The sequence below is a fragment of the Coloeus monedula genome, assembly GCF_965178545.1.
Source record: "Coloeus monedula genome assembly, chromosome: 1".
Taxonomy (NCBI): domain Eukaryota; kingdom Metazoa; phylum Chordata; class Aves; order Passeriformes; family Corvidae; genus Coloeus; species Coloeus monedula.
This window is the reverse complement of record NC_138781.1, coordinates 69,014,254-69,035,242: the sequence shown is the minus strand read 5'-3', so window position 1 is coordinate 69,035,242 and position 20,989 is coordinate 69,014,254. Positions and strand designations below refer to the sequence as shown.

Here is a 20,989-nt window from a genome sequence, read left to right as displayed (position 1 = left end):
TCCTTAATGCAGAGCTGACATGTCATCTCAGTGCATCTAATATTTAAGTAAGCTTTCCAAAAGGCCACTATATCCCCTGTGAGACTGTTCTGCCTTGATGCGGTGAAATTCCATCTTCAGCTCAGGGATACAGAACAAATGTTCCTGTAAAGCATATGCTTAGTTTTTTTTAACCGGCTGCATCTGATCGTCACCCTTTTCTGCCAGCTCTGAAATGCTGCTAGAACATCACCCACTTGAATGGCAAGAGCTGCTGCCAGGCTTGCAATGAAGAGACTGAGCTGCTCACTGAAGAGCTGAAAAAGAAAAATCACGGCCACTGTCTACCTATCTATCTGACACGGCCATGATCAACAGGCACGTCAGATCAGCACCCTCGTGCAGCCTGCCTTCACACAGCACAGCACTGTGAGAGCACACCAACCACGTCCTGCAGCCTGCTTGTAGAGGTACAGAGGGAAAACACAACCCCTTGGTAACAGCCATTGCAAAAGGTCTGGGAAAACACAATTTTCTTGTGCATGCTTCTCTGATCCAGACAGCTCTACGATAGTGACTGCTTGCACATTCAGCATTGATTTCACAGGCCTTAAATGGTTTAGATACTCTCCTGGGTCATCTGACCACACACCAGAAGATGGACTGTGACCACAGCATTACTTTTGCTTTCTACTACACCACTGGGATATGGTTTAAGTTGGAAACCGATCTGGGGGATTATTTAGCTCCAAGCTTTTCTGTCACAGTGGTCTAACCCCCAACCCATTTTAATGGCACCTGAATGCAGTTCAGCAGATTATGTGAGGCATTAGTAAACTGAGGTAATTTCATCAATCACACTGGCAGACAGGTATGACACATCAATATAGAAGTACAGGCATATGTGAATTCAAAGAATGGAACATCAAGGATTGAAGAGGACTCATGAAGGTATTAAAAACTGGAGTTACATGGAAATAATGTGATTGAATTTAAAAAGGACAGTATAGCCTGATTACAAACTACCTCTTCCAGCAGAGAGGTCATTGTGATGGAATCCCCATCAAGGAAAGTAATTAAGATTAGATATATCACAAAAGTAAGATATAGAGAAAACTCTTCTCTGTCCAGGAGATTGGTTAGGTGACCTCAACAGTTTTGTCTGTCTCAAATGGCTGTTAACACACAAAAACAGTGTTCTGCCTGACCAGAATAGTTCTTGGTACCTCAGTGGGGAGTTTGCAGTGCCAGACAGGTTGCTTTATTCCTCCACTCAAGAGTCTTGAACTTACTTGAAGTTCATCTCCACAGGGAGAGAGCCTTTACAGAGAGCTGGTGTGTCAGAGACAAACTCAAGACTGAGTGGTTGCTTTCATGATGAATCCACAGCAGCTTATTCCAAAGACATAATATGACCTGTTCTTCCAGTACGATTATGGAATGGCATGACTATGTCAGCCCTCTGAACACTTATTTTTTTGCAATGAACTGTAATTACAAGAGAGTGCAGTCCTGGGACTAAGAACATTATTGCACATCTGTACCAGCTAAAATATCCACCGCTACGCACGTAACACTAAGTAAAACTTGGTAGAACACATTCAAGTGACAACATTCATCTGCTCTCTGTCAGATCACAGTATTTTAGGAGGTTTTGCTCATGGCACATTAATGTTATAGCTGTTGCAGCTCAGTGCTTAGATGGCAAAGTAAGCAGCGGAGGATGGGAGAGGAGCAAAATGTCATTTTAGCACTGTTGCTGGAATAAAACCAGAGAGGAGAGAAGCTACTAAGGAAGTAGTCAGATGTGGAACTTGCAAGACTGACAAACATAGCATGAAGGAAAGGGGCAATAGCCACCAACAGGATTCCCTTTTTTGTGGCCACTTCAACTGCTCCAAGTCCATGTTTCTGTGTCTATTTAGCTTCCCTATGACATGATGCTTCAAGAAGAAGCCACACACAACACCCAGCTCTCCCACAAACACATCCCGCATGAACATCATAGCTATGGGTACAAACAAGGTAGCCCCTTCTGCCCTCAAGTCAGCTCATGGTCAGCTGAGCTGAAACCACTCACGCCAGATCCAGCATCATAAGCCTGTTATTGGATTTGCTGAATTCCTGCTGGGTGAGATATGCTTTCTACAAGATTATGATTCTGAAATACACTGAAGGAGGCCACATTCAACAGCATCTAATGAAGATACTGTTATTTCTGTTTTCTCCAAGTGAGTGCAGGAGGAACAAGGATGAGATGTGCTTAAGCCTGTGGGGTTAGCACACAGGTACACTGGTACCTAGGCAGTCTTTCCCTCCTGCATCATTTTGGTGCACCCCAGACTTCTGATCCCCATTGACTGCTGTCTGACAAACACAGCACTAACAAGTCGTAAGTGAATTCATATGGGCTTCCCATAACTGCTCCTATATCACAGTGCCAATCAGCCTAATTATATCAGCAGCCTTCTCTTCTCTCCACTCCACTCTGCAAAGAGTAGAGCCTTCCCAGAGGGCCAGTCAACCAGGTGAAGGAAGCAAGCACATTTCTGCTTGTCCCAGTCTGCTGGAGGAGGGCAAAGGCTCAGTTAGCTCATGAATAATGCACTGTCTGTTTATGCAACTCCAGGGACCCACTTCAAATCAGCTTGTGGTCTGTGGAATTACTTTCAGCATGCTTGGCCAGACTCTTTGGTAGGGAAATCAAAAAGCTGCTTTCAAAATTTTCTCTGCTCCCTTGAAGCTTTCACCCCTCTCTGCTGTAAATAATCCAGAAGAAAGAAGACATGATTTTCTGGTCACTCCAGTTTCACGCTGGTACCACTTGGCTGACTTCAGTAGATTTACCCCTCATGTATGCTGTGACACAGTGAGCTTCAAAGATGGCTTAAGAGCATACAGGGATGTACCAGCAATTCAGAAACGAGTCAGGAGGAGATCAAGCTGCATGTAGTATCATCAATCCCTTCTAAACAGATGGTTAAGCATGAAGTATCACAATAAGGGCTACCAGAGTCTTTTTTTACTTGTTGTAGAGGTGGAATCTGAACTAATGAACAAGTAGTGCAAGAGGGAGAGGTTGAACTCGTAGGGGGGTGAAATTAGAAGATATTCCTCCACCCTGAAAAAAAAAATCTTTTTAAATACTGGCTCTCATCCCAGAGGTTTGACCCCAGGGGATATGATGTCAGTATGCCAAAGGAATAGCAGAAGCAAACCTTGAAATGTAATGTCAACTCCTCCTTGTAAACCTCATCTAATCCAAAATATTTCACATGAGAAAAACTTGCATAAAAAGAAGCCAGGAGGAGAAAAACATAGCTCAGCTATACAAAGTCATGCATGCTGTAGACATACCCGTGTTAGGAAAAGGTTGAGTTGTGCATTGGGCCAAGTCAAGCAAGTCACAGTAACAACCCCTTACCTCCCCCTTTCAAGCCCAGTGTTTAAAAATGTGCCAGTGAAGGCTGTGAACCAGGTGAGAGATGAACAACACTTAGTTTGCTCTCCCTCTACACCTGGGCCTGGCTGAACCACAGATCAGACTGAAGACACCCACAAGCAATTTCTTGCCTACAAGCCACTGGCTGGGGCTGCCTGGAGTATACTGAAGTACTGCATGCACTAGGAAAGCACCTCAATGAAAAGGCTGCAGGGGTGCTGCTAACACCATCATTGGGGCATTTAACTCTATTCAAACAACAGCAAGTAAGTTTGAGCCCACCTAACCGTAATGCTTGCTGCACAACTGAAATACACTGCATGGGAACCACTGCCAAATCAGGCAGCATCATAGCACAGCTCAGGCTAATACACATATCCTTACAGGCCCTCGCTGTGAGGAGCTGGGTGGCTTCAACAAAAACAAGGCAGATGGCAGGGCTGCAACACAGACCTGAGAGCAGCAACGAAGATCAAGCCCTGATGGAACTTGGACCAATGCTATTCCCTTTCCAGAGCACGGAGAAAAGCATTCTCCTGGAGAACCTCCTCACAAAAAAAAAAATTACCGAAGTGCAAATTTTTACAGACTTTTTACCCATTTTCTACACACAGGTTGAGTTCAGGCTAGGTCACACTGGCCATCTGCCTACAGCACATTTCAGCAACCATCTTGGGAAGACAGCTCATACACCTGAAAGTATGGGAGGCTATGGCACACACAGACACATGACAGGTCACTTCAAACAGACCTTACTGCGTTTGGCAAAAACTTCTGGAGTTACTCAACAAGGCTCTTATCAAATGTCCTATGGTTTACTGATGCTGAAACATCTATTCATCACCTCTGCTTAATAAACAAAAATTTCTAACTGTGCCTGACTTCTCTCTGCCTTCCTAATCCTCTAAAGAAGGCTAACTTTCCATCCTTCACCATCACAGTGATATTATCAGTAACCTGCTGCACTTGGTGCCCAAGGCATTTTCTGCCTGACCAGAATAGTTCTTGGTACCTCAGTGGGGAGTTTGCAGCACCAGACAGGTTGCTTTATTCCTCCACTCAAGAGTCTTGATCTTTGAAGTTCATCTCCACAGGGAGAGAGCCTTTACAGAGTCTTTCTCTGGAAAGTTCAAGACAGCTTGAAGAAAAGACAGTAAAGGTAACACACTTCTCTGTTTAACCTTTTTCACCACCAAAGCATACGGCTAGCATTTTCACTTCCAGGGAAGGTTCATTAATTCACTGCATCTTAGTGTTGGAGATGTGACAGTTCTCACTGAAGTCAATGATGTCTTCCTCCCTCTCAGTTTACCCTTTCCCAGAGTAATGCAAACCTCACTTCAGGTCCTGCCCCAGCCCTCTCCTCCCAGCTGCATTTCACTGCCAGGGGCCCACCACCACCATGTGAGCCCCTTCAGCACATCCTAGGGGCAACTGGTGCACAGCCCTTTCCAGACAAGCAGCCCACAGCCTGGTAGTGGGAGGGGAGACAGGGAACACAGCTCCTAGGCAAGAGGGAGGGCAGACAAGGGAATTTGAGAGTAACAAGAGCTACACCCTCTTTCCCCTTCCATTTGCAAGCGTCGTCCCAGAAGCACAGCCTGCTGCATTAACACTTGTTCCCTCCTTCTCCGACTCTCCCATCCCCTCCCCTGCCGGCCTTTATTCAGCTGGCTTCCTCAGGCCAAATTTGTCAGCATGATGGGTGCCTTTCCATTTTCTGTTTTCATCTATTTTTCCCGGTTTTGCGTTCCACACAAGGGAGGTGTCTCACAGTCAGCCCTGAGAACAGCCCCTCCCCTCTTATCATTTGACTGAAACACATCCTCCCCTTCCAGGCAAATGTTTTCTGAAGGTTTCAAGCGATGCATTCTCAAAGACAAGAAACGCCAAAGAACGCTGCTAAGCCTTTTCACCACTTCACACAAGACTGGGCATGGCTTGTCACATTGCTGAGACATTCAGGGAACCTGCAGCAAGTGTCTGTCTCCTGCACAGGGGGCAGAGGGAAGAGTATGTGGTGTCTACCCCTAACACAGGACTTTAACCTCAACAGCCCATGCTACTCCCCACCCCTCATAACTCTCGTTTTTTTGGCAGTGTTTCCAAACAAAGGTAGCAAGCCAAACACAGGCCACCAAATGTAATAAAGTCAGCCATACAGAAAGAAACACAATATTCTCCTATCTGACTAAAGTTTGCTGCTGTGCAGACAGCAGTAGCAGCATGGCCCAACTATGGCCCACTGCACATTTCTACCAAAAATTCCATACTCTTTATCCCACTCCCAGTATTTACAGCTTTTTACTGCTCTAAGATAAAACGCAGCAAAAAAGGTATCAGCCATAAAACAAGCACTACACTAGAAAAAAAAGAATATTTGTTTAAAGAAAAACAACTTGGTCTGGCCACTTCTTTCAGTCTCACGGAAATGCTGAGACAATGCAAGCGACTGGGTTTGGCTTTCCATTTCTTGTAATGCTGCTTTCAGTAGAAGACCAGTTTCTTTGGGATTTTGGACAAAATAACAACTGCTAAACAGAAAGCAACTTCAAACAGATGACTTTTTGCCAATAGCAGATCAGAAGGCTTTCAAGTCTTTAGGCTTCAGGCATGTGGAAGTTCCATTAGGGTGACACCTGACACACTCCTAATACTGACCTAGCTCTCAGGGGTGAAATCTGGATGATTTTGAACAACCAAAACTTTCAGAGACAGCATAGTTCTTCAGGGCTGTGAATGTTTTAGCACCTGACCTTGAATGCAATTCTGCTTGAATTTTCACAGTTAGCCTCCCACCAGGTGAAAGACACCTCTGCACTGATGCCTAACAAACCTACTGCCTAGAGAACAACTGCATCTATTCCACTGCTTTACACAAATGCAGAGAAGGACAAGCTGCCTAGGGGCCCAACCCTGCCCAGGTGAATAACCCACTTCTTAACCCAAAACACTCACTGCTGTACTGAGACAGGCCAGAATAAGAGTTCTGCAAGCTTATGCTGCCTCTGATCACTCACCGCTGTTGATGTGCTTCAAATGAATGGGCTCCAACACCTGCAGCTACCAAAAGAGGTGAGAGTTTTCCCATCATTGTAAAACTTCTCATGGGACATATAATTAGAACACGAAAAAAGGAATGCCACAGATGTGCTAAAGGCTATAGGATCTGCAAAACTGAGAACCAGAGACACATGGGAGTCCCATCCCCAACTGCTCAAAGTGTTCTTCACCTGCTCCACTTTAACCCAAAGGAGGAATAAAGAATGACTGCATGCATATTTCTGTGGGAAAGAATTTGAGTTACATGAACACAGGGGGATACTGACATGAAAATATATTAAATTCTCCTAGGAAATGTAGACATAAATCTCAGATTGCTCCACACAGGCCTTTTTTCTGGTTTCCATGTCTGAAAAGCAACAGGCTAGCTGAAATCACTCTAATCCTACCAAAATGAACATTTGACTATAAATACCTGAATTTTCATTATCTCATGCCCTGTGAAGCAATTTACAGTTACTTGAGCATCCATAAGAAGAAACAAGATCCAAGACTGAAAATTCAAGGCATTTTGAATGACATATTCTCCAGTTTCCCTACTTAAAGCACATAAGGCTTGATGTTCCATGTCATCCGTGGCATTTTAATTAATATCCTAACTACTGTCCACCTCAATCCATCTCTCACAGCCTTGTAATTACAGGTTTAGAGATTGGGACAGTACAGCTTCATTAAATCAGAACAGAGGCTCATGCTACACAGTCCTCCTACCAGAGTTAAAAGTCTATCTCGGTCCGACATTAATTTTCTGACTTCTTTTCCTCTCTGGCCATATTTTAAATTCTTTTTTCCAATCAAGAAACTACCCCCACTGTTTGCTACAAGAAAACTGAAGCAGCACAATTACCCTCACTAATTTCCCTAATACTAGTTTCAGGCCCTGACAGGCTTTACAGCGCCAGACGAGCCTGGAATAAAAGAACAGATAATAAGAAAAAGACAGAGAGACTGACAAGGCGATCTTATTACTACAGATATATATTCTGGGAACAACACTAAGTTACAAATTAATATATTTTATTTGCTGGCAGGACTGGAAGAATGTGACACTCCTTTTTTCCTGCATCAACAGTTGCAGCAATTTCACAAGCCTATTGCTATAGCATAACGCCATCTGAAGTTTGTTTTAGAGATTTTTGATATATGGATGAAGAATATATCTCATTACAGTCATAAGAGTATAATCCATATGATCTGCTTGCATACTACAGACTTCCTAGCTGCAAGCACCACATAATCCACATACAAGGCAAGCTAACATACTAAGACCAGACAAACGGTTATAAAAACCTAGATGTATCCATCATCCTGATCCAGAGCTGCAGTGCAAGTAAAACTAATATTCTCTAGGAGTAAAAAACCAGTTTCCTGTGCTTCTCTGCTGTTAATTCTTCAATGCATTCTTTTCAATCAAGAAATGTGAAAGTACTTCCTCCCCAAAGTAAGCAAAAGCCTCAAAATCCAGTCCTTTGTCATTAAACCAAAGAGCTCACAAGGCCAATTAATAACTCACTTGTTGCATTACATTTAAGACACATCAAGAGAGCTTTAAATGATTTACCAAAACCTGATTTAGCAGTTAGAGCATCATCCCACAATTTTCTGTCAGGCACCAAGGAAAGGAAATGTTTTCTAATGCCTATTTATTTATTTACCACCTTGGTGAAAAACACTTAACACTCAGATCTACCTAGAAAGACCTCATTCATGGCTCTGTACAGTGCAATTCCATCTAGTGCAAATTCCCTGTAAGCATGACAAGACCCTGACAGTACATGCAGCTCCAGCAACTACCAGCATCCTACTCACTTTCACCCAGCACTATCAGATAATTCTGTACCATGCAAGAGGCCAAGCACTCTACAGGCTAAAAAAATGCCCAGACATGAAATTACATATATATCTTTTTTGATGCTTCATTTGAGCACTCCTAACAGCAGCTGCAAATCTGAACTTGCTCTTATCAGCTTGAGCCGATGCTCAAGGTTGTATTTGCAACCAACATAACACATGTATGCTACTGTTTATCTTCCAAAACACCAGTTGCTCCAGTCAGCCCAAAAACGCCCTGCCCATTTGCTAAAGAAAGGGGTTTCCCAGTGTGCAGAGGGCCAGAACAAATACTAAAGAGAAACTCCATACTTTAGTAAAAATAAATACACAAGTCTCCCAGCCACTGAGCCATCTCTGCTCATAGCAAGCTGTCCTACTAAGATTTTTTTTTTAAAGCATCTGTTAAATAAAGCTCCAACACTATAAAGGCGATTACTGATATTAATAACCCATGAAGTATTCAGTGTCTCAAAAAGTCCATGCAATTCCTTCACAAGCTGCCCTGCACACATTAAAAAGGGACACCCACAAGAGTAGCAGTAGAGGTTATTCTCCACTGTGAACCAGGTTACTCTGCACTCTCCCCAGTCTTCTCTTTCCATCCCGGTTTTAGAGTCCCTGCACAACCATCTGGAGGAAAGCCCCGATCAGAGTAACAGCAACTGGTCCTCTTCCAGCAACTCAGATGTGCTTCCCATGACTATCATCCCCTCAACAGCGTTCAGCCGCAGCAGGTCCCGCAGTGAAAGAGAAGAGCAGACCTCAGAGGCCTCAGCTTCTGCCCCTGCCACCAGCTTCCCACACAAACTTCTGCAAGTCTCTTAATTTCCCTGTGCTCCCTCATCCCCAGTCTGTAGTTTTGGGCATCCTGAAAGATGAAACCAGCTTCAGGAAGGCAGGAAGTGCAATCTAATTAAAACACACAACCCGTGTTACAGAGAATGGAAGCTCACGACAGAAATTCTGAAGCTTAATTATCATCATACCAGTCTTGCTTAGAGCAAATAGGAGTCTCATCAAACACACAACAAGGGTATAGAGGAACAATTTTATCCCCACCTGACATGTAAAGGGTCAGGTTCCTCTGCACACAGATGGAAGCAGGTGCGGTCTCAGCAGCTGCCAAAACATCTGGGCACATCATCAGGCCTTGTGAAGGATCACCTTCGCCTATGTGAACAAATCTGTAATTTCAAACAACGACAACCACAGTACCATCACAATTAAATTTATATGACAAGCTGTGAGATAGCACTATAATCAAAGGCATAAATAACTCTGCTAGACAGCATCACATCTCACAAGCAAACAGAACAGCATTCATGAGACAGAAGCAAGATGGCTTGTGAACACAATTTCCTCATTTTAGGCATCCAATGCATCAAAGTATTTTTTCCTAATGGCCATGTGGTGGAGTAAAAATTATATTCAGAATTACATTTCAGGTTCATGGTTTTCTCAAGCTATGCTAATAGCCACAGGCCATGTCCACACATACTTTGGCTAGTTTAACAAAGATGTCACCCCTGCAAACCAAACATCTCATGACACGGATCTTTAAACAGAATTCTTCAGCAACATGAATTTAAAATTCAGGACACCTTCTCATGCATTTGGATAACGCTACAGCCACAAACTAGTCTCAGGGAGTGCTGCTTAGCACTCTGCCTGAGAGGAAAGTCTTTATCAAAGCATCTCATACTGTTTAACCACAAAGCGTCTTTCCCAGCACTAAACTGTCAAGTTCCTTCAAGGCAAGCAGCAAGTCACAAAAGAGTTCTGCAAGCTCTGTTATTTAGTGATAGATTTTTGCAGGCTATGGCTAAGGTATCTATGCACCTCTGCTCCAAATATTTTCCCTCTTATTTTTCATTCCTGCAGACATGCTGCCATAACATGTTATAGAAACACTACTGTATTGAGCTATGGAATTGTACAGATGTAGCTACATCTTCAGATTTTTTGATGAACTAGTACAAAAGCCATTTGCAAGCAAATTCCTACTTACATGAATTACTGTGCTTTACAAATATTCTCTATAAGGAATCAGTGATTTTTGTCTTCAAGGAGACTACTTGTGAGCAAAGGTTTGCAGAACTGTGTCCCAAGACTCCCACCAATCATTTCCTGAATTGACAGAAATGCCTTTGCTGAGAGGACACAGATCTGCGAGGCCAGGCCCCTCTCCCTGAGGCACAGTTAGTTTTTCTTTTGGGCCACAATCCATTCTCAGTAACATCATCACAGATTTCAACTATTTCCTTTGATCCAGTAGAGCTTTAATTGCATTTACAGTGTAACAAGCACGATCAGAATCAAAGCTTTTACATACAACTTTCAGGCACATTTCTGGAATTTATTTTGATGCACACAAACTTAGCTGCAATTGTTTCAGATGTTCTCCCAGCTATTTTCTCTCCCCTTTCCTATCCCCACATGAAACACTAACAGTTGCATTGTCTTTTATGGGCTGAGGAAGTGAAGGAAGGGAAGGAATTTCCAGGAATTTTTAATTTATATATTTTTCACCCTGATGGTTTTTTAAGATTTTTATACATATATGAAACTATATGTCCAGACACCGAGAGAAAGAATTGGGAGTGCTCAGTCTAGCCCTTGGTTTCACATTTTTAAGCAACATCACTCCAGCACAGCAAGGATAATTACTATTTTATAGTTCTCTCTCCTTGCTTGACTCCATTTGGATTTTGAAAAGCTCTCTATATTAAGGCTTCTCATTAGCCATGTGAAACCCAGTACCCTAGAAACAGTATTTAATTCAACCATAACCTCCCTTCTGGGCATTTCCTGGCAAAAAAAATTGCCAGATGGAATAGCTGAAGACAGCCAAACATTCACTGCAAAGAAGTGCCAAAACAAGGGTCTTTATTGCTGATAAAAGCCATGGAAACATCAGAATGCAAAACAAAGGTGCTGCCTTTTTTTCACTTCCATCTGCTTCACTAAAGCTGTGATTGCTGCTGTGATGGAATTGAAGGCACCAGTTTTCACCCTGAGATAAATTCTAGCACAGTATCAAATGGCAAAAGCAATTTTACTCCCTGTGTTAAATCACTATGTTTACTCTTACATACTACCAAGCAAGTTCCTCACACCATGTTCTCATTTTCCATGCTCTTCACCATGCTAATAGTTAGGAGTTAGGCCCAATAAAAAAACCCCTTTCATCATTAGCCCTGGCTACACTAAAACAAAGGATGTTGTGGTCTCTTTCTGAAGGGCAAGAGAGGGCAAACTCTCAGCCTCCGTAACTCCCGTTACGCTGCCAGTCAAACCTGTATAAACATTAAGATCTGGTGTTTATGATCTCCTGGATGCCAGTTCCACCATCTGGAGGTGCAGCTACCCCAGGCATCCACAGTGCTCAAGGATAATTATGCTTACACTTGCCAAGTGGATGAGTCTTGTCTGACACGGGTGGTCGGTGGCAGCTGTGCAGGGCAGCAAGGTTCATCCTCCTCTGCTCTTCACCACACTTTTAGCATAACCAGCTCCTGAACAAGCACGGAAGTTTGGAGACCTTTTGGAGACTTTTGTTCAAAGGTCTCCAAACTGACAGTGACTCAAAAGCCAAACCAAATTCCTCACAGTGTCCACAACCATGAACCACTGGAATGAATAAATGGACCATCTCTGTGCAGAGCACAGCTATACCAATACACCTAGAGCTGGACTGTAACACAGATACATCTGTGCCAGCTGAACGCTCCAAAGATGTATGCAACTGACCACTCATGCCTGCACAGGAGCAGGAATAACCTGTACCATATACAGGTGCCATTGTGCTGGCAGAACAATGTTCATGCCAAGACACACCAGCTGGACTTCCAATGACCACAGAGCAATTATTGCATTACAGAAATCACACCCCTTGCAGTCATAATTATACTGGTACAAAAATCTATGTGCAAGCCAGGCCTTAAATCAATTTAGGAAACCTACACAAGAGATTGTCCCTCTTTAATTACATAGCCATTTAAATAAATTTGTTTAAATCAAGACTTAAGACCCAAAATAACTTTTTTTAAGGAGTGTGTTTTTGTTACAGGCATGCATGCTGACCTTGCAAATGAAGTCACTGACTTAGACAGCTCACTCTTAGGAGCTCAGAGTTTGCTACATGGATAATAAAAAGCAGTAGGGTAAACATTTCTGCTTCAGTGGTTTGAAGCAACCAGAACAATTCATAGCCACTTGAAATAGTACTGTGGCAAACAGATATTAACAGTGAAGGGGGCTGTTGCATTGCAGTGGCCTGTGAAAAATGCCCATCTTGGCTATCCTGAAAATTTAACTCCATTTTCATCCTTGGTGCTCTGCCATCACTATTGCACAATGGGCAAAATCTGCTACACATAGAAAGAAAAGGACAGTAAGCTGCAATATGCTTCATCACAGTTTACCTAGTTTTCAAACAAAAGCAGATAGAACAATGTATTTAGTATTTTGCAGAGCTTTCACCCTGCCTCCATCAGGGGTTGTGCTCAACTACCCATGTCAGGAGCATACAGCAAACCTCTGTCATGTACTGTCAATCTTAGGCATGAGAGGGCTTTAAGAAAAAAAACAAAAACACAAAAAAAGGAAAAAAAAAAAGAGAGAAAAGAGGTAACTATGGGAAGCCTGGAAATCTAGTCTTTTTATTTGCTCAACATATTTTCCCTTCTCCACATTTACCTACATATTCTCCCTGAATTTATTATTTAATATTCTTTCAAAATCTGGAACAACAGAAGTAGCTTGCAAGTCCTTCCTTTACCTATACCACTGATCACTTGGCAACTCAAGTCCCTAAAACCAAGCAACAAGACAAAGTCACAGAGGAAAGGTCTACTGAAGATGGTTCACACAGCTCAGGCATCACAGTGTCAAGAATGAAGGCACAAAGCTATGCAAGAAATAATAAAAACAACAACAATAATAAAAATAAAATATCTGTCTTCTGATGCTTCCCACGTTACAGGAGCACAATATTCTATTCTAGAAGTTAAATAATTACAATACATAGCTTGGGCACAGCTCTAACACTGTAAACACACCTTTTATCAATACCTTCTCTCATCTTCTCATAGAATCAAGCTATGCTGCACATTTTCTGTTTGTGCAACAGCACAGCTGTGCCATTTTAACAAAAAAAAATAGCCACACAAGATGTTGTCTGTGTGGTACTCACTGTGCCCTCAAGTGAAACACAGAAGGAGATCCTCACTAGCACAGCCACAAGGCTAGACATGCATGCCTGCATCTTTAGCACCAATGCCTCCTTTGCTCATGGGAGATATTTTACTACTTCCAGCCCTTTTTTAGTTAACTCACACTAGTCAAATCTTCCTCAGCCACGCCAGAAGCCATGCCTCAGAGAGCTGCTTACCTCTTCCATCCATTTGCAACGCCAAATCAAGGTATTACTGCACTGCTAATGCTGGTTTGTCTCTGTTAGCACTGACAAGGGTGCCCTGGGAGGACCTGTGCTAGAAACAGCCCTGGTGTGCACCAGTCTTGGAACAGATGAGTTTTTCCAGCACCACAGACAGTAAAAAAAAAAATAGCTGTATTTGCCACCCTTGCTAACACGATGTAAGAGCAGAATAGCACAACAATAGTGTTCAAAGCACAGTGAAATGATAAACGTCATAAGGACTTGCATATGTAAAGATTTACCCCAAAAAAAAAAAAAAAAAAAAAAAAAAAAAACAAAAACAAAGACAACAACAGCACCCCAACACATATATTAATGTGACTTCTCTTCAAAGTATCACCCCTGACTATGGGCTCTGACTAACAAAGCATGACAGATCAAATGAAACACTGGCGGAGGTCAGCAATGCTCTCGTTTTCTTCAGCATGCCAAACGTCCAACCCCCAGCAGTCAAGCAGATGGAAGGAGGGTGTCTGTGCTCCAGCACGTTTTGCCATTTAAATCACAGGGAGAAGTGGGGCTGCTGCAGGCTTGGGCTGCCATTTGTTTCAACCAACTCACCTACAGAGCACAGTAAAATCTGATAGCGGACAGTAACCTACCAAACTTGAGAGATGCTGCTTTCCACATCTCCCCTCCTCCAGCTGAGTAGGCCTAGGCTACTCCTGCAGCCAACCTGAGGAGAGTCAGCCCAACCCACTTCAGTTGCCCACACTGGTCTGGAAACAGCATTTTGGGATCACCAAGGCCAAGCACTCTGTTTAAAAACAGTAGGAAAGAAACTGCAGCAACACAAACTGACCTGACTGGACACAGCATCACAGTAGGATCTTCATGTCTAACACTGTTTAAAACAACCACTTCCATCACAATTGGCTGTTTCTTAGGCTAGGCAAATTTGGGTGTGTCATCACAGCATGAGCTCAGTGTCACAGTATTCCAAGTCTGGTCCATACTGGGCTCCCAACCCACCTACCACTGCAACAACAGAACTGGTGGCTACTTTTACACACAAGAGAGCAATTGGGAAAAATGAAGACACACCTTTGATTTGAAGGTCAGAAAGGAAACAAGAGGTGGGGGGGTTTCTGTTGGTTTTTTGTTATTATTTTTATTAGTTTGAGTTTTAAACCTGATCAGTGGTCTTTACCTGAACTGTCTCGGAGGCCAAATATCTCTGTAGGAATTTTACAGGAATAATACTGGCATTAAAGGTCTGCCATACTGAGAGAAAAAGGTCAATGGAAGAGTTAGATGCCATTTCCTGTGGTATACCTTCATCACTCAAGTAGAAAGATGACATGCAGCCGATTGCCAGCAGGCTCTTTGGACTGCCTTTCCAATAAATGTAAAAAAAAAAGGCATCACAGCCTTTGCTAGCTCTGCTGATTAAAGATAGACAGCACTTCATCTGACTTCTTTCACAATAAGATGACCATAATTCACATTTAATATGCCGCAAAGTCATCTGCCTTCCAAGTACAGGAGCGTGTTCTGCTGAAAGCCACTGCTGTTAGGTCAAATTTAAACTCAGTATTACAGGACAGGAATTACATTGCTATTAATAATATACAGTCATGATAATGTTTTCCCTTAATAGGGCATCTCTTCCCCAAGAATCCTAATGCTTTATAAACTATGGACTGAGTTTTATCCACTGCTACAACCTAACTTCTGCCTGATTTGCATGGGTGCAGAGGAATGTAGAAATTAATTAGAGATTGCATCAGATCTGTAAATTACGTCATTGCAGCTGGATGTTCCTCCCACCTCAGAGATAGATCCAGCAATAATATTGTCAGTGCTTTAACAGAGAGTTCTCACAAACACATTTTGGACAGCAGGCCTATATTGCACACCTGTGTGGAGCCAGTGCTTCCTGTGAAGCTTTGGGAAGGTAAGGATCTGGGCAGTACTATTTATGTTCCTCTCTAAATGAAGATGCTCCCTCATGACCACAATCAAGCATAGAAGAACCACCAATCAGCAAAAAACTTTAAGTGCTCCTTAAGAGGAGCGGCTTCTGGAGTGCTGGTAAAGTCGTACTTCATGTAGTCCCCAGGCAGAATGGACTCCTACCATGCACTACTACAACATAAACATTTTAAAAACTCATACTACGTAGACATGGCTGTGAACACGTGCAGTAAATATTCAACACACAGCTCAGTGTTCCTGTCCTCAACTTGGGATGAAAGAGTAAGCAAAACAACTGTAAATAGAATCAAGGATAACATCTCCAGAGATATGCCAAACATCTGGTACTTGAATATTCTCAAAAACAGAACATTTGCTCCCCAGAAACACTTATGTGGAACTCAGGAATAAGCTCTCTTTAGCCAAGTTGACTTTATGCAAACACCAACAGGACCAGGCACATAGAAACATCTGTGCCTTCAAGATGAAATGTCACCAAGGTCTTCTCAGAACCATACACAGTAAATCATTTCACCTGATATGGCAGCTACTCAGTCACACAAAGCAAGTGTTTCAGTCAGGATCTGAAGAATGTCATATCTAATTGACAGAGGAGGGATTACACTGGCAAGAGTCATGTGCTGACAGTTTTGAACTAGGTGGAGGGTCATATCATGTTGTCTGTACTAGCAGCTCTTCTGATGCTGGGCACAAATAGGCACTCAATAGGTGACAGATTTCAAACACACCACCCCTGCCTGATCAGGCCTGGGATACAACTGCACTGCTGAAGCATGCAGGCAGAGGAAAAGAGGACAATTTCTAGCAAACACACTGAATGTTTCAGTTCAGTGAGAATGGAAACCGCCCCTATTCAACAGCAGGACTGTTCTCAGTGCTTACCTAAATATTCATCCATTGATCTTTCTTGACCACCAAGCAGCAAGTCAGTCAGGACATTAGTTTTATATTATGCTCCAGGGAGAGAATTCAAAGCAATAATAAAAAGAGCTCCTAAATTTAAATTCTGAGCAGGACAGACCAGCAGCAAGAAAGGGAAAGAGTCAATCAGGTCCATTTTATAAAAGCAAACAAGGAATTTGATTCCTTTTATCCAGAAGTGACAGAGGCCATCAGCATATTTCACATGAAACACCATGTGTTCTATTTGCGCTTTTGGTCACTGTTCAAACCAGCCTGGTTTCCAATTCTCTCTTGATTTCAGTCTGTTCCAAAGACTTGCCCAACATTGATCCTACTCCTAAGAATACCACCATAGAGTCAGATGCAGCTCAGGAACCTATTTCTAACAGAGACAGGCAATAGAGGTTTAGAGGAAAAGCTAACAGGGCAAGTTTGAAGCTTTTTTCTCCCATTTTCTCCCTTCAAAAGCTGCCAGAAAGCCACAGTTTGGGGATTTCCTCAGCTGGGGCATATATTCATTTCCGTTTCAACAGCAGTTGATAGGCCACTAAGCCAAAAACACATTTCAAGCAGCAATACATCTACATGTCAGGTGCATCAGTGAAAACAAAACAACAGAGTCCTTCCCAATGAGTGGCCAGAGGTAAACACAGCTGCAGGGACACCTGTTTCACCCCACCTTCACCTCTGGAGTCTGCATCAGAAACAGCCCAGAGTGGACTTAAGATGCTGCAAATCCACAGTGTCAACTCAGCTCTAGATGGGTGACAGAAACACCTGCAACTGCTTCCTTGGGCTTCAACTTCTTAATAATGAAACTTTTACCAAATGAGAACACAGCTTTGGGAAACAAGACCATTTAAAATAAAACACAGGTATCAAAGAAAAGTTGGTCCCTGCCTCTTCCCAGGCCAGATACATATCCCGTAATAGAGAAGCCAGACGTATGTGTTATTAAGAAGTAACTCATGTCTTCTTCAACCTCTTCTACTGCAATGCAGGACGTCATGTTTAGACCTCCTGAAGTCTCCACCTGTAAAATTTCTGGTATCCCCATCTATGTCCTATCACTAGCTGCTACATAATATTTCTTGTGTGAAATTTCAAGAGTAAGGAATGTTTTTCCATCTTTTGCTTTCCTCAGCCTATATAACATTGCCCCTGTTTACCAGAGCCTTCTGAACCTCCCACTTGAATTGCACTCTCTCCAACAAACAAGAAAATGAATTGATTAAAGCAAAATAATCACTCCAGGGCACAGCAGTTCCCAAGTCATGAAGGACAAGCAGAACTAGGAGATGGAGCTGCCAGAAGAGAGATAATCCTCTCAGCAGTTTGGAAACTGCTGCTCTAGCTCCCTGTTTGAACCTATAAGAACATGCAAGAACTTTCACTGTTATAGACCCAATGTCCATATTTAAAAAAAAATTAGGAAAATTTACCTCTGAAGTAACTGTGAGAAGAATTATTTGTAGTCCAAGATACATTTCTGTAATAATCTTTTATATAAAACCCCCCCAAAAAATTATCAGATGTTGCACATTATCGCCTTGTAACCTGTTTAATCCCTGTTTAATGACCACTCCATGCATTTTTACACAAACATCGTTACCCCTACAACATATAAATAATGACCACTGGGGAAAGGGAGGAAACCCTTTAACTAGAGGTGAAAGGGAACCAAGAATAGTGCTGTTCTAATAAACAGAGAAAACACCTTTTTTTCCTGCTCTGGTCTGTTGCTAGCAGATTGCATCAGCAAGTTACCATGAACATCTCAGCTACATCAATTCATAGAACCATTCATAAATTCAGCTCATGTCTGAGAACAGACTTTTTTTTTTTTTCTTTATCTGCAAATATTCAGAGAAGGACAAAACATTATTACTTTATTATGTTCGACATGTGTCCGGCCCTCTGAGAAAAAGCACACCAATTTTGTTTCTTTATTATTTCAGAATTTTTATTCTTCTACCAGCTGCCTTGTGTCCGCCTGAAACCTCATGGGACTCTACCTCTAAGATCCCAGGCAAGCTGGGACACTTCCATGAGCAACACCTGCAGGAAGATAGTGTCACAGGAAAACTGACATAATTGTCGCCAAATGAATGCGTGTCAAACGTGAAACCTTGTTACCTTATACTGTCCTTTATATACGTTTTCTGGGATATGTACTTCTACATTACAAATTTATTCACGCATCATTCTGGCAAGCCAGTCAGGCTTCTGGTGCAAGTGTAGCATCTTCAGGAAAAAGTCAAAAGTGTATTATAAAAGAAAAGCAAATGTTCTGACTAAAAGAACAAGCATTTCCGAGTACAGAAAGTAACACTGAGCAAAGATTCCAGACAAATGCCTACACTGTACTTGAGGCAGGATTTGTTCTTTAGGTACTGACTTAATTTCCTTAATTGCTTAATTTTAAATGTTGAAAACACTAGCTGGCTGCGATATTAACAGCATTTGAATGGTGACTAATGAGTATGCTAGTAGCAATGTAACACTACGACATGCCACACACATTTATGAGGCCGAGAGTGATAGCAATCAGCCTACTTAGCCAAAGCCCGAGAGCCGGACCAGCCATGCCGGCTCATAAACCTCCACACTCTCTGCGACACCTCGTTTTCCTCTCATTTTCACCTTTTGTCACCTATATTTGCGGGGACAAATTAAGACTTCCTTACTGCAGAAAGTGCTTCCACTAAAATCCATCGGAAAGCCAGTGTCCGAGGACCAGCGATCACGAAGCTGAAAGAGTAAAGCCCAGACTTGCGCTCACACAGGAGAAAGCGAGATGCGGCCCGCTTCTGCACGCCTGAAACCAGAGCAGCTCACCACAGTGCATGCCTACTTTTTCAGTCCCTCCTTCCCTTTGTACGTGAGCTTCGCTAAGCCTCGGCAGTAACAGCGTTTCCTCTGCTGTCACCGCTTCCTGCCTCCTCCTCTGGCTCGCAGCTGGGGTCCGGGGCAGTGCGGACACCCGCACCCCCCGAGCAGCGCGGGTGCCCCAGGGCGGGCGCGACGCTCGGATCCTCGCTCCCTTGCCAGCCACGGACGGGAACCGGCGGGCGGGATGATTATTTCCTCCCTTCTACCGCGACTTTCTCCTTTTTACCACGACACGGATGACACCTGCTCCCTCCTCCCGCACCCTTGGGTGTCAGGCCCGGCCCTGCCCATGCTTGCCCGAGCATCCCGGAGGGGCGGGTCCCCGGTGCCGAGGGACCACGCCGGCGGGGACCGGGGATACGGGATGTCACACCGAGCTGCCGCAGCGCCATCCCCCGCGCCCCGCCGGTCCTCGGCCTGCACCCGCGGCTCGGCCAGCCCCTCTCTGGAGACCCGGGGAATAGGGAAGCGGGGTGAAGAGTAAAGCAAACGGAAAACTCCGCGCTGAGCGGGAGGGGGGCTCAATTCCATTCAGCCCGAGGCGAGCGCGAATCCCGAGCCCGAGGCGGGGTCGCCCCCCTGGCCGCCCGCACTCACCCAGGGTCTTGACGGCGACCTGCCGGGTGAGCGGCGGCGGCAGGTTGACGCAGACCAGGTCGACGTCCTGGTGCAGCAGCACCTCGTCGATGCGGCTGGTGTAGAAGGGGACGCTCATCTCCTTGGCCAGCTCCTCCGCCTCCTCGGGCGTGCGGCCCCACAGCGCCTTCACGGCGAAGCCCTCCGCCTTCAGCAGCGGCACGATCACCCGCGCCGTCAGCCCGGTGCCGAACACCCCCACCCCGGGCAGCATGGCGGCGGCGAGGCGGGTGGCACGGCGAGGCCAGGCGCTCCCTCCTTCTCTCAGCGGGGAGAGGGAGGCAGCCTCCGCTCGATACCGCTGCTGCCGGGGCCGGGACCAGCCGCCCCCCGCCTCAGCAGCGCCGCGGCCGCCGGCTGCCCCGCCATGCCCGCACCATCACACACAGCCCCGAGGAGGAGCCGGCGCTGCGCTCCCTTCGCTGGGCGCGCAGGGGCAACCGCCCTTCCCCGGGCGGCGGCGCGGGCTCAGCGCCGCTCCTCTGCCATGTTCGCCGGCGCCCGCTCGCCGCCGGGAGGGCGGCGCGTCGCTGTCACCTCCCGGGTGTTCCTGCACCGCCCGCACCGCCCCCGCCGCACCATTGGCGGCCGCCCGCCCCGGCACCGCCCCGCCGCCGGCACCGGCGCCGCAGGGCGCCCCTGGGAGCGCCCGCCCGGCCGCGCGGCGCGTCCCGGGATGCGGGGGCACGGTGCAGGCGTCGCCTGCAGGTGCGCTCCGCGGCACCGCGAGGGTTTGCCGTCCGCCTGGCGGGTCGGTATCGGGGCATCTCCGGGGACTTGCCTCGCTCCCCCGCCTCTTCCCCAACGGGAGGACCTCTGAGGGGTCGTGGTGATGGGGAGTCGTCGGAGTCACGCCCCAGTGA

General features: G+C 44.9%; 1 protein-coding gene across 1 annotated transcript in view; it reads right to left on the bottom strand.

The window, feature by feature from the left end:
- Nucleotides 1–20,608, bottom strand: part of GFOD1 (Gfo/Idh/MocA-like oxidoreductase domain containing 1) — a 72,383-nt gene extending 51,775 nt beyond the window's left edge. Inside the window, exon 1 of the mRNA XM_082297180.1 lies at nt 20,088–20,608. Within this exon, the coding sequence (XP_082153306.1) occupies nt 20,088–20,340 (253 nt within the window). The 5' untranslated portion in view covers nt 20,341–20,608. The remainder of the gene's footprint in view (nt 1–20,087) is intronic.
- Nucleotides 20,609–20,989: the final 381 nt, after the last annotated feature.